Genomic DNA, 13,834 nt, shown 5'->3' on the forward strand with positions numbered 1-13,834 from the left:
TCCCTGCTTCCCATTACCAAAAGGGAGCAAAAACCCAGGAAGTTCAAACTGATGGCATTGGTTGGCCATGACTGGTAAAACTCAGTGGTGTCATTTGCCTCCACAATGTTTTTCAGTGCTGCAGCTACCAGATTTTGTTACAGAGCCCTTCCACTAAAGCTCCTTCCATTCCTGTACCTCCACGAGGACAGCCAACTAGGAACACCAGCACTAAGGCAACTTGAATAGTGAGAGACTTGCCCAGGAACTATTACAGAATCATCCTCACAGACTTCTTAGCATCAGAATTTGCAACGATAGGCTGTGATGTTACTATTTTAGGTGCCATATATTATCCTACAAAAGGAGTGGGGGGATGTCTAGCTAAAAACTAAACTCTGTTTTTGGACACCAACACACAATCACTTTCAACCTTCTGCAAAAGGAAAAATAAGGCAGCACTACAAAGGCAATCTGTCTAACAGTCTGCCTCCAGGCTTGTGGACAGTTCTGCTCATTGATTTGCAGCCAATGGCTTGGAAACTCTGATTATGGAATGTTTACTGAGAAAAATTCTGATTACATTTTAGGAAAGGGTTTTTTTGTTGTTGTTTGTTTAATCTGTTACCTTTTAATATGTTAATTCACTCTACTGAAAAGCCAAAGGGCCAAATTCACCCTTCTGATAAGGCTTCTATTGTAGAAGCATCACTGGATGAGCACCGAAGGCATTATTCATCTGCAGAGAGATCACTGAGTAATGTTGTCAAAATAAACACTTTTGAGTTGCACAACCTTGAAGAAAAGATAAAGGGATTGTGAAGAGAATGAGAAGGAACAGAGCATCAGAGATGAAGAAAATTAGATAAAGTGCCAGGAAGAAACTGTTTGATGTATACAAGTGACAAGTTACATTAAGAACTCTCATTAAAGCATGCAGTATTTGCCTATTAGCAATTCAGGCAAGGAATTTGTTTACAACCCTCTGCCAAAATCAACAGCAGCTGCAAAAAAAAATAAAATCATCAATACTGAAATTTTCAATAATATTAAATCTACTGTAGCTGAACACTCACTAGGACGATGTGAAGGAAATACACAGCTCGGTGCCATTATATTGTCACGCTAAGTAAACAAGGTTATGTCCAGCTGCACATTGACATGCAGGCCCTGCAGAAGCTACTACAAATATGAGCATGCCACTAACCAGCTACTCCTTGGTTACTTTAGCATGCATGGTGCCAAGATTTTACTGCTGTGCCAAGCTTGCACAAGCCTAATTTTGTGAGGACGGTGTAATCTCAGCTATGCCTCTCTGTTAAGGTAGGACCTGCTGTGAGTTTATCCAGTTAGGAAAACAAAACTTGGAGATGTGCTAGGAAGCTTGTGGTAGCACCTTCCGTTGACAAGCAGTAGTGACTTTCACCAGAAAATGTCCATCAGCTGTTATGTAGATGCTACATTAAAAGCAGCTGCTTCTGGAGCAGATGGTGACAGGCAAGTGAAAAGAAAACACCACCTTGCTCAAGGACAGTGAGGAGTCAGTATTTGGGCAAAGGCCACTAGACACAAATCCTATTGTAACTGAATTTGCTTTAATGAGAGCTCCTCGTGTCCCAGGTTAACATCCCCCTCTAGTGATCCCAGTTTATGGTGGGGAATTTTTCTCTCAGCAGCTCATTGGCTGATACCCCTCTGTGATTCTGTTCAGATGATGGGAATTTGAGTCACCCTTTCCTCCTGGCACGCTTACAGGTTAAAAAAGTACCTGGCTGGGAAGAACATGCAGTGAGAGTGAAGTCACACAATGTGCTGGCAGCAAAACTGTCCCGAGAAGCTGAATGCTCTGCCTTTCCCCAGCCCCTCAGTCTCACCCTTGTGCAGGAGTTCACGGCACACGAGCTTCCTTTTCGTGCCAGCTCCCTGTGGGGCCATGACACAAATCAGGCCATTGTTAGGATCCACATTAAAAATAACTCTTCCTGAAGCAACTCCACTCCTCGAGCCAACAGACTGTGTATTTGCACTTGGTTCCTTTGACACAGTGTTGTGCACTGAAAGAGGCAAAAAACTATGTCAGGTGCCACTCTCTCAGGCTTTCAAGAACACAGGTGACTGGTGAACCACTGAATTAAAACCAAGCAGACTCAATAGATCCCATGCTGCAGAGCTTTCGAAATCCACATCACGCCTAAACACCAGCAGTGGGAACTCCTGCCTGGTTTTGCAGTAGTCTAAACAAAAAAAATCTGGAGCTAGTTTTTGAAGACTGACATGAGGTAATGAAAGGCCTAAGAGCCTGCTCTGTTAAAGTACAAAGTGAGTTCACAGATGGAGATGTGAAGTGGTGGGAAACCACCAACTACAGAGAAAAACAAAGCACCCATGTGCAAAGGCAAAGTATCACACTACAGCTCATGACTCATTGTTTTAGCAGCTCATGAGGGAACTGCCTGCTCAATTCTCTCAAACAAAAGGTGTCTTTCCATTTTATGCCACTGTGTGGAAGGGCCTCCTGCAAAAAAGGTCTGAGAAAAGGTCTGTTATTTAAAGATGACATTTGACAGGCTGAGTCCATCAACATAACACTGTTCAAAGCCAGCAGATTAATTTTTTTCCATATATCTATTTAAAAAAATTAGCAAAAATGCTGGCAAGTAGTTATGTCCATCTCTTATCTGAAATTGCCTTTTCCCCATAGTGGGAAGGAGACCTGAAGGCTAATGTGAAGAAGAGAGCATATTTCTTTTATTAGTTGAAGTTACACAGTCCAAACGGCACAACCTCTCCCCGTGGCCTGTCCCCTATAGTCACGAAGGGACTGACAGCTATGAGACAAATAGATCTGATCTCATTTTCCCATTACATAATCTTTGGATGTGCAATGCAAGAATCTAGGAAGAATAAAAAGGAGGATCTGAAGACAGAGTATAAAACACAACTACTCCTTCACTCACATTTCAATACCCTTCTGGTGAACTGCATATGAATTCCATAACTCTGTGTGCCCTTCAGGGGAACATTGTACAGAATGATGGCAGAAAGGCTCATTTGTAAAGGTGTTTTACAGTGTGCTTTCAGTTGCAGCTCTTGGCTTGTGAGTTGTTCAGAAGAGAAAGGAATGCCTTGTTCTTTGCTTCTGTTTTGAAATGGCATTTGTTTACATATTCCAGATAAATCAGAAAAACAAAACCAAACCCCCAGACTGTTTTAAGGCATTTGCTGCCCTGCCAGTGTCTCATTTGTATGCAGCATACACTAGATTTGCCTAGAAGGATTTAGCTCAGTAGCTGGCACGTTTACATTAGAGAACAACATACACAGTTTCAATCGATACCAAGTGTTCTTACAATGGGAAATAAATATTAAAAGTGGCTGTAGCTGAAAAGGTCAAAAAATACAATCAACAAATTGTAAAATCGCAAAGGCCAGACAAATTTAATAAAATAGTTCCATTTACCTTCCTCAGCTTTACACAGTCTCTTCAAAATAGTAAGATTCTCTGCAGAGAGCCTTTATCCAACTGTTTATATCACTTCATACAAAATATGTGTCTGAATTCCCACAGCAATACAAGGATATAAATTCCCCACGCGCTCAAGCCAAATTCAACATAAGTGATGCTTTCTTGGCATCTCAACCTTTTCCCTTCTCTTTTTCTGCACTCTAAATGCATTTTCGTTTGAAACAAATTAAAAAGCATGTAGATGTTAAAAACATAATGACAGCTCAGAATTCAAGTGACCTGTGCAACATTGTTTTGTGCTTTCTACTTCTCCGTTTCCTCCTACTGCAATTACAATTCATCATGCCCTACCACGTACACAACAGCAATGCATCGAGTCCAGTCCCGTATAGGTTTTCTACCTTCAGGCTTGGCTTTCTACTGCACGAGACCCTTGCACGTTCCAAAAAGTGCACCTTTTCTTGTGATCTCTCCATTACATTGGATGATGTGGAGCTCTGATTAGTGGATGTAGGAATGCAACCTTGAGGTACGATTGCAGCCTTGGAATAATTCTTAAACGTAAAAAGAAACCGTTTGAGCCTGCACGCCCCTTCTGGATTTAAAAAAGACACCATGGTCGTGGTGCTGCTAGAGCCACGGTACAGTACATCATGGCACATCTCCGGAACAGAATCAAGGACATGATAGAGAACTTCTATTTACACAAACTGATGCCACGTCCAGAAAAATATGACAGAAAATAAAAGGAAAATCTTTTTTTCCTGAAAGTCCTGAATTTTCAGAAGATTCCTTTGCCTTTCTCTTCAGCAACAGAGTTGTCCTCCGCAACTGCATTTTCCCTGACCTGTTTAGCATGAACCATATGTGACACCAGGAGGAATTGGGAATCATGTGGCAAACTGCTTCCTTTCAGAGGATGCTCACCCATGCCCTTCTACTCACAAGCCAGCTTGCTGTCAAAACTGGAAAGGGCAATAGCAAAGGCTTGTAGTGCGCACATTGGGTAGTTGTAGTCCATGGTGAACACATCCTCAGCCACGCGGCCAAACTGCATCACTATATAGTCAGCTGCAAGAAAGGTCATAAAAGGTGATAAAGCATTAATTTTGTTTGCAGCCCTTACTAAATAATTATGCATCCAACATAATTTTCTGGGCCAGTTCAACAAAATACAAACTACGCTCACTCAATCAAGCTCCACAAAACATATGCAAGTGGGTGTGCTGAGACCAGAGGGAGAAGCAAGGAAAGCTTGAGCAAGGAACAGCTGAGTGATGAAGGACTGCAAGACTTGTTACTGTCAAAAAAATTTCACAGATACAAAGTGGGTTCTGCAAGCAGAGAGAAAAAATTGCTTTTGTGCAGGTTGCTCAAACCTTTTAAACAGACCTAGTACCAAGCTTCACACGTACCAAGAATGAATTAATTCTCTTCCTACTTAACTTCAGACAAGTGGACAAGCAAGGATAACAGGGGAAGACAAGACATAACTCTAATCTAGACTTAATCACGTCTGGTTTGTCACATTCAGAAATTCTTCCTCTTTTCCCTTTTGTACTCTTTGTCAGCAAGAGGAAATCTCAGCCTCGTTCACAGTTTGAACTGTTCATCTGCAGAAGCAGGTGTAATTGTTTCACCTTATAAAATGCAGCAAATGCATACAACAGTTCCTCAAATTCAGTGTTGCTCCTTGGAGAGCGGCACAGCCACTTCCATCAGTTTCCACTCTTCCTCTACAGTCTAAGCTTAGCACTGGTACAGCCCAGTATGCTCCAGCACTAGTGACCATGCCTGCCTGAAGGAAGCGTAAAGTAGGGCAGCATCACTCCACTCGTGCATGTGTCTTTAACCCTGCTCCAAGAAGTGTACTTAAACTTGAGAATAAAAGGGGCTGGGCATTGCTGGCAGAGAGCAGCACATCAGTAAGCTCCCTGTGATGGTGTGAAAGGCAGTCCTGACATTTTTGGGGTGTTCTGATGGGCTAAGGATACAAGACAGTAATGACAAGGTAAATGTGCAGTGGGACATGAGTGCAGCTGTCTCTAGCTGGGCAGCATATGGGTCCCAGAGTGAAGCAAAACACTAAGGCAGGATTGTTTGACACAAGTGCTTGAGCAGAGTGATACTGCCTCATGGTCCTGCTGACTTGGGGTACCACAGCTCTGAGAGCAGGAAGGACTCCAAAGTGCTCTTCAGTTCACATGTTGAGCAGCCAAGGGAGAAAAACTATGATAGCACATAACAGAATCAGCTGCCTCAAGCACGAGCATTTGAACACCCAACTTGGATCAATGTCTCAGCCACATGGCTGAGTTGGACCCATGTAATAAATTAAACTTGCTCAAGTAACAACAGCAAGAGCAGAATCACTGTCAGGCTGTGCATGGCTACTGGTTTCACACACTACAGACCGAGAGCTGTACTTACGATCGTTATCATGAATGATTTGGAAGTTTTTCACTGAGGCCTGTGTGACTCGTCCATGGAAATTTAAAACATAGGACTGGGTGTCATCATTCCAGACTGGTGTTTTGTTATGCAGCTCAATCACACTCTCTGTATTTTTGTTCTGCCATCTTGCAAGAAGTGTCTCGTGTTCCTGTACGCACCACAGATACACAATTCAATCGAACACGCTCGCGAGGCAAAAATAAATTCACCCAAACCCCCACAACATTCATAAATCCTAGCTCAAAGATTAATTGGTCACACTCAACTCTCAAAACAGCATCACTGAATGAAACAGTGAGCTCTGTGAATGTGCATTTTGATCTTTTCCAGAGCTTGGAAAAGGTTAGGTGCATCTTTTGTTATCGAAAGACATTATTTGTGGTGCTTTTGTGAGTCATACATCCCATTGTTCTGCAATTTTTCAAACACTCTGTTCTTTTAACATCTAAACCTTCAGAAATGCAAGAGCCCCAGATGTCACTGAAAAAGAACTCAAGTAATTTTTCTCGTTGGCTGATGGTATGACTTACGTTTCGTGGTCTGATGGAAACTCTTTCATGGTCCATATTCATCCCTGGTATGATCACACTCATTTTACGAGGTCCTTTAAACCCCAAGACGTTTGTTTCCTACAAATGTTTAGAAAAGAGTTCATCATGGCCTGTATTTTTGAAGTTCATTTCTTCCACAGAAAGGCACAGTGACAGCCCAGGGAACTTATTTGTTAGTCAACTCAGAAAAAAACCTCTTGCAACTCCTACCTTCACTGGCACTGCCAAACATTCTAGCTTTGTCTTAGAAGCTCCAACAACAGGAAAAATGGAAACAGAGAGGTTTCCAAAAACACTCCTAGCACTGGCTGCCAGCAACCTTAATACAGTTTTAGTGTTTTTTTAAAACCCTTTGTTAAAAAAAGGATATGAACTAACCAGATTGCTTGGCTACTGCTAGCTCCCAAAATAAAGTAGCTATAATTTAAAAATCATAAAATGCAATCACACATTTTGATGAGAGACAAAATTAAATAGATGGAACCAACTCCATTTATTCCAGAGCCAGCAGAAAAGCAAACAAGAAGAAACTGCCAGTAAGAGCATCTGTTAGCAGTGCTGTGGTTTTCAAAGTCTTCAGATATGTTATGCTTAGAGATTTTCATGGTGAAAAACAAACACATTAGCATGAATGATAATTTTCAAGCTATGAAGGCAGGGGAAGTAAAGAAGTAACATAAGCAGCAAAACTAAATCCATGGAAAGTACAAGTTCTTCCATTAAACATGATTTCACGGCTTGCTGACCAGCTTCTCACAAAAGTGCTCCAGTATTGCACTGCCCTCTCAAAACACAACCACCAAAACCTGAACATGCCTAAAGTCTTCATTTTCTGTAAACATTTTCTTCCACTCAGTAGAAACCCTGTGCCTATTTTAGCATTAACTCCGGTAAATGAAACAGTGACACCTCTGAAGGTCCATCTCCCATGGGCTGTGCTACTTTTATTCAGTCACACCTTTTTCCCCTCTGTCTTTCCCCAATGAAGGGCTGTGGAGACACACTAAGGCGTCTCAGGTATGAAGTTCCCACTGGCATATTCCCAGCACCATACCACAAAATGCCAAGAACTGGACACCCTTGAGCTCCAGCTGGTATAGCTCTACCACCAGGACATTTAGAAGTGACATATTCAGATCTTTCTGCTTTTGTATATTTAATTAAAATGTCTTAATTTTAAAGAAAATTAAACATTTTAAAACACCTCTGCTTTTGCAAGCAAAACCCCATGCATCTCAACTCATTGGTAACATCTGAAAATACCCACCTAAAATTTACTAATGCAGAAGTTTTGTCATCCATCAGACCTTTGAAATAGCTCTGGTTGCTGCAACAAATCGTCTGGGGATTTTATACAACTCATTAAAGATCTTAATGCATGCAAGAAAATTTCCATGGAGTTACTTTACTGAATAGAGTTGAAGCAATCCAGGTATATTCATGCAGCTTCATAACTGCATTAAGGGGAAGATTCCAACTCTTTTTTGCATCATTAAAGTCATGGTCTTTGGCAGAGGAAACCAATATTTTCAATTCATCTGGAAGTGTATACTTGGATCTGCGTTATGGTGAGACTCCAAACTAAAATGATTGCCAGCAGATTTTATAAGAGAGAATCAGCACATCATCAGAACATGATTTCTAAGAAAAGATTCATGCTTATGCTTATTTCCCACTAACTACTGCTCAGTTTGGTCTTCTCTGTAGTGCCTTACAAGCTTTTCTTCTCATCAAGCTGCAATTATGCTGTATACAATTCATTTAGATGTTGACTAGTTGAAGACATAGTTCAGGATAAAATTCAGTAACAGTGCTGAATCACTTCCCTCACAACAAGCAATGTTATCACTTTGAAAAAAGCAGGGCTATATTCTTTGGATTTACTCAGAAACGCTAAAATCAGTACTTCTGCTCAATGAGGAGGGAATGGTTCCTAGCTGCACATCACATTAATCACCAGTTATATCAACCTTTTCATTGGCAAATGCTACCCTTTTGCTCCAATCAAGGTACAGAACCAAAATTCTACAAATATAGAACAGATGAGGAAAACACTTGGGACAAAAGAGAAGCTTGGATTAAAAGCAGACCTATCCAATCTATCTGCATCCAAATAAATTGAATTCTCCTTATGTCCTGTCTCATTCACTGCTTCTCTTTTATTTCCCTCCTGAACTATTTCATGTGTGTAAATTCAAGACCACACATGGCATTACTAGGGGAATGTAGGCCAAATTCTGATTTCACACTATTTTAGTGCCCCTGACAATCTTGGATTACATGGGAACTCAAAGTCAGTGTTAGCTGGCAGAGCCCTGTTGACTCAACCAGCACACCAATCAGCTGAGGACTCGGCCCAGCATTGCTTAGAAGCTGCACTCTGCCCTAGCCCCACCAGTAAGCTGTTCTGTGAGCAGGTGTCACAATAAGATGGATTGAAGGAACAGAGAGCTTCTCCCCAGGCCTGCTTCTAAAATCTCACACACTTTCATAAAATTCTGTAAGCATTTTCCATGGTGGAGAGCTGCTGCAAGAGAAGCAGCAAGGTGTGTATCCCAGCAGCTCCCAAGAGATTCACAATTTAACTATCCCAGTTTTCTTTCAGCCATTTCCCTTTCTGGATGTGATTTACACAGCTGTGCCTTGTCCTTACTATCTTCTGTAGAAACTATCACTCCATAGAAAGCCCAGACCACAGGACCCCCTGCAGTGGATCACACCACCAGTGATGGAGACCTGAGTAGTTTTATGGCTTTACTGAAATCTGAGTCACACCTCTGATAATCAACTGAGCTCCCAGCCTGCAGAATCTGATACCAATCGAATTGTGAATTACTGTGGAAATAAAAACATCCAGCAGAGAAACCCCTGGTACAAATGGTGCAGTAACTTTGCCAGGCGATTCTGAAGGCAGCCATTAGGTGCTGCTGCAGGGTTATTAATACACCAGCCAGACATGGTGGGAGAAGAAAAACCCTCATAGCACCTGGTAGAGCTCTATCCCTGCATTAACTTCATTCCTGTTGCTTGAAACTTGCCCTAAGGTCAGCTCCACATTGAGAGTTCTCAACATATTTATTTCAGTCAACAACAGATGCATTACCAGCTTCTGCCTGCATGAACTAGACCTGAGGAGATATCCAGCTGCCAGGCTAAGGGAGCTGGTGGAAGCAGGTACTTGAGCAGGTGAGCTGGGAAGCAGTGAGAGGCACAGTGGTGCTTTCAAAGGATTGTTTATTACAGTTTTTGCTTCAGGAGTTGAATGTTATCTTAGGCCAAGGGAGGCCTAGCTGTTCAGCTACCTGTGTTTAGCATCAGAGAGGCCTTCTCCAAAATGCCATCACAAATGATCATACTTCAGTGCATTAATTCCATATGCACAATTCCTTCCAGTTCAGGAGGCTCCCTGAGTGGTATCTCCAGGCTATGAAGCATTCTACCCAGTTATGAAAACACTCCAACACCTTCTAACCAAAAGGAAGAACTGTGCAACCTTGTTTTGTGCACAGTTTTCACTTCCACTTTCCAATGAATTTCCTGGTTTCTCTAGTGAAGATTTATCCATGCTTATAAATAACTAAAGGGCAGGTATCAAGAGGATGGGGCAGAATTCTTAACAGTCATGCCCAGTAATAGGACAAGAGGCAACAGACACAAACTAGAACACAGGAAGTTCCACTTAAACGTAAGGAAAACCTTCTTCACTTGGAGGGTGCTGGACCACTGTACCAGGCTGCCCAGAGAAGTTGTGGAGTCTCCTTCTCTGCAGATTGTCAAAGCCCACCTGGACACATTCTTGTGCAACCTGACCTAGGCAAATCTGCTTTGAAGAGTGAGGCTGGAGTAGATGATCTTCAGAGGTCCCTTCCAACCCCACCATTCTGTGATTACATCAAAGTATGAATGCTGATTTACATAATCATAAGTGAGAAGGAAATTCAGTGTGCTATTTCTGCAAGTGAGCTGGCCTTTCTTGCATGTTTTGCCTGTGAGCAGTACTTACATAACAAATAGCAGCTAGCTCCTGACGCAGGATACTCGCCTCCAGGCTTGATGTTGTTTTCATTGGATTTACTCCATTGTCATAAACTGTAAACTTAGTTCCCATAAGATTTGATCTATCAAAAAAAAATTGGAAATTCGAATCACCATTTGTCACTAACATTGCCTGAGACATCTATCCTTCACTGCTTTGTAGCCCCAAAGGGAAGAGAGATAACATAGAGTACAAATAGTTGCTCATTCTAATCCCAACTAAATGGCAACTTCTGGATTAAAGGCCAGAACACAAAATGTAAAGGTACAGTAAGGCAGAGTATACTAAAGGTTCCTTATCATTACACTCATGGTATCTTGCAAACCAGCAAATTCAAGAAAGCAATTCAGGAGACACTCAGGTGGGGCTCATTTGTTTGTTTGCTTGGTTTTTAAGACATGTTTACTCTCTGCAAACTATATGCCTGCTTACCTGACTGGTAACTCCCTTAGAATACAGAGAGTGATTTTCATAAAGTTATCAATGAGATCAGCCTTTCCTACTGACATGGAGATGACACCAAGGAGTGCAAAATACAACTCTCAACATACTAAACCCACATGAAGTTTTTAAGGCCAGGCTGGATGGGGCTCTGAGCAACGTGATCTAGTATGAGGCATCCCTGCCCACGGCAGACGGGTTGGAACTGGATGATCCCTGTACTCAGCACTGGTTAGGCCACACCTTGAGTACTGTGTCCAGTTCTGGGCCACTCAGTTTAGGAAAGATGTTGACTTGCTGGAAGGTGTCCAGAGAAGGGCAACAAGGCTGGGGAAGGGTTTGGAGCACAAGCCCTGACACTTACTGACATTGGGAGAGCATGATATAATATTTCTTGAGGCTGGCTGGTATAACTGTGCTCTCCATTCCTGGTCAGATTAGGCTGACCATACAATAAATGGTGAGGGGTTTGGAACACAAGCTCTAGGAGGAGAGGCTGAGAGAGCTGGGGTTGCTTAGCCTGGAGAAGAGGAGGCTCAGGGGAGACCTTCTTGCTCTCTACAACTACCTGAAGGGAGGCTGTAGACAGGGGCTGGTCCCTTCTCCTAGGCAACCAGCACCAGAACAAGAGGACACAGTCTCAAGCTGCACCAGGGGAGGTTTAGGCTGGATGTTAGGAAGAAGTTCTTCATAGAAAGAGTGACTGGCCATTGGAGTGGGCTGCCCAGGGAGGTGGTGGAGTCACCATCACTGGAGGTGTTTAGGAAGAGACTGGATGGGGTGCTTGGTGCCATGGTTTAGTTGATTAGATGGTGTTGGATGATAGGTTGGACTCGATGATCTCAAAGGTCTCTTCCAACCTGGTTAATTCTATTCTTCTATTCTATTCTATTCTATCTGTGAGGTCCCTTCCAACCCTGACAATTCTGTGATTCTGTGTCTGCACTGCAATAAATAGTGCATGACACTGCAAGATCCACACAGGCAAAGGGCAATTAGCAGCACAGCCCCTTTGCTCAGGCACAGACAATCTAAACACACATTGAGAGGCTCCATATAGGTATCAACAGACTGAGGTTTGATGGGGTGACAGACAAAAGAAACGTGGTGCTGAAAGAATTCCACTACTTGCAGATAACTCTAATGAGGAGTTGAAGAAATGGGTGAAACCAAAGAGATTTTCAGACTATGTAGCAGACAGGACTTCCATTCTAAGGTGTTCATATCTATAGGGGCTAGACACAATCTACTTGTATGCTTCTGAAAAGCCCATCAAGACAAACTGTGTTCAACCCTTGAGAAACTGGCCTTTAAACATTCATTCTAATAAACTTTTAACAAATATTACTCTTTTAAATATCATTTTTAGTAATTAAGCATTACTTTTAATAAAATGTGATCTTGTAAGTACTTGAGACATTTTGAAAACATGCACTGGATACTGGTGAGCTTTAAGACCATTATCAGATGATGGAGTGAAGCCTCTAATGAAGTCACAGTGGCTTACAGGCTCATTCATTTCAAATGAAGTTTATAATACAAAGAAAATTCTTAGATGTATCAGTGTTTACCTCAGTTTACCAATAAAACTCTCTCCACCTCGAGACAGGTCAGTTGGATCTATGGAGATGAGGTAATTAGAGGTTTTACTCTTCTTTCGTTTCCTTCCAGCTAACAGAAACACCTAAAGCAGTGCAGAAAACCAAACCATATTTGAGAATGCCAAAGGGGTTAGCACACACCACTCCCTGCTTTGATAAAAGGTAAACCATAGGCAGTTTTTCTATCTTCCAGCATCATTAGCAAAGTAACAGAAGGTCTCCTGGGACTTAGCAAAACCAGATAAAAATCTGGAAAGGCAAAGTGACTTCTCGACCACGGAGTCCATTATTTACAGCTTAAATCATTAAATCTGACCTATTTTATTGAATTTTTCATTCTAAGTTGCTCTGTTGAATTGGAAATAGATGCTTTTCAATGCCAGAGGATGCAGAGAGCTGACTGTCACATAAAGGTGCCATGCATGGATTATTTAAGACCAAAGCTTAGACAAGTGAAGAAAGGCAGTAGAACAAAGTGCTACTGTTGGTTTTGCTTTTGGAAGACCAAAGGGTAGATCTCAGTGAAAGTGAAAATACATTTAAAATATAACATTGTATTTCATTTGCAAGATGTTTTGGGTGGTTTTTTTAATATTCAGATGCAACTGGTATGCCATTCAAGTTATTTTATGACCTTTTTACCATGCTCCCTTTCCAAGTGGAGGTAATAAGTGGGGTACATCCCTCGGTCCATTCCCTTCTTGTCTCTTGTGATTCTGCATTTGACAGTGACACCCTGTGGAGCAGGTCTTATGGCAAATTCCTCCAGATCATCGACATCTATGAGAGGCTCATTTGTGGAAGGGCTGGGGGCTGAGGCTGCTTCCTAAAACAGAAAGCAAAAGTCAGGTTTCCCCCATTTCGATTTACAAGACTACAAGCACACAGGAATGACATATTTCAGTGTGGTGGTGAAACTGCCACAGTCAGAAGCTGCACTTGAAAAAAAAATTAAAACAATAGGCATATTGTCTTCTCCATTCTGACCCCTCAGCAGCCCTGGAGGCACCTTATCATACTAGGGATCTCTTCCCATCCAGCTGGTCAAGCTCTTGACTGCCAAAGGCCCAGGGAGCAGTTCTCTGTGCCACTGATGCTCAAGATACAGACACATCTGGCAAAGCAGAACACTGCAGCTGCACAGGCAGAGTGCTGTAATGTTAAAAAGCAAACCCTGGCTCATACCTTCCCATCTCACCACAGTTCTTTTTTCAGAAAGACCATACCCATGGACAGTGATGGTCTTTGATGAAAAGAAGAAACAGGAGAGACAGATTAAGCTAGACAGAGATACAACAGAGATAAG

General features: G+C 42.1%; 1 protein-coding gene across 7 annotated transcripts in view; it reads right to left on the bottom strand.

Moving 5' to 3' along the window:
* Positions 1-4,201: 4,201 nt before the first annotated feature.
* TUB (TUB bipartite transcription factor) overlaps positions 4,202-13,834 on the bottom strand; it is a 131,549-nt gene continuing 121,916 nt past the window's right edge. For all 7 annotated transcript variants that reach the window (XM_054171920.1, XM_054171919.1, XM_054171916.1 and 4 more), the window contains 6 exons: positions 13,163-13,354; positions 12,499-12,611; positions 10,454-10,568; positions 6,430-6,528; positions 5,876-6,047; positions 4,202-4,516 (listed from right to left, as the gene is read on the bottom strand). In XM_054171920.1, the coding sequence (XP_054027895.1) occupies positions 4,383-4,516; positions 5,876-6,047; positions 6,430-6,528; positions 10,454-10,568; positions 12,499-12,611; positions 13,163-13,354 (825 nt within the window). In that variant the 3' untranslated portion in view covers positions 4,202-4,382. The remainder of the gene's footprint in view (positions 4,517-5,875; positions 6,048-6,429; positions 6,529-10,453; positions 10,569-12,498; positions 12,612-13,162; positions 13,355-13,834) is intronic.

The sequence above is a fragment of the Dryobates pubescens genome, chromosome 22 (genome assembly GCF_014839835.1).
Source record: "Dryobates pubescens isolate bDryPub1 chromosome 22, bDryPub1.pri, whole genome shotgun sequence".
Lineage (NCBI taxonomy): Eukaryota > Metazoa > Chordata > Aves > Piciformes > Picidae > Dryobates > Dryobates pubescens.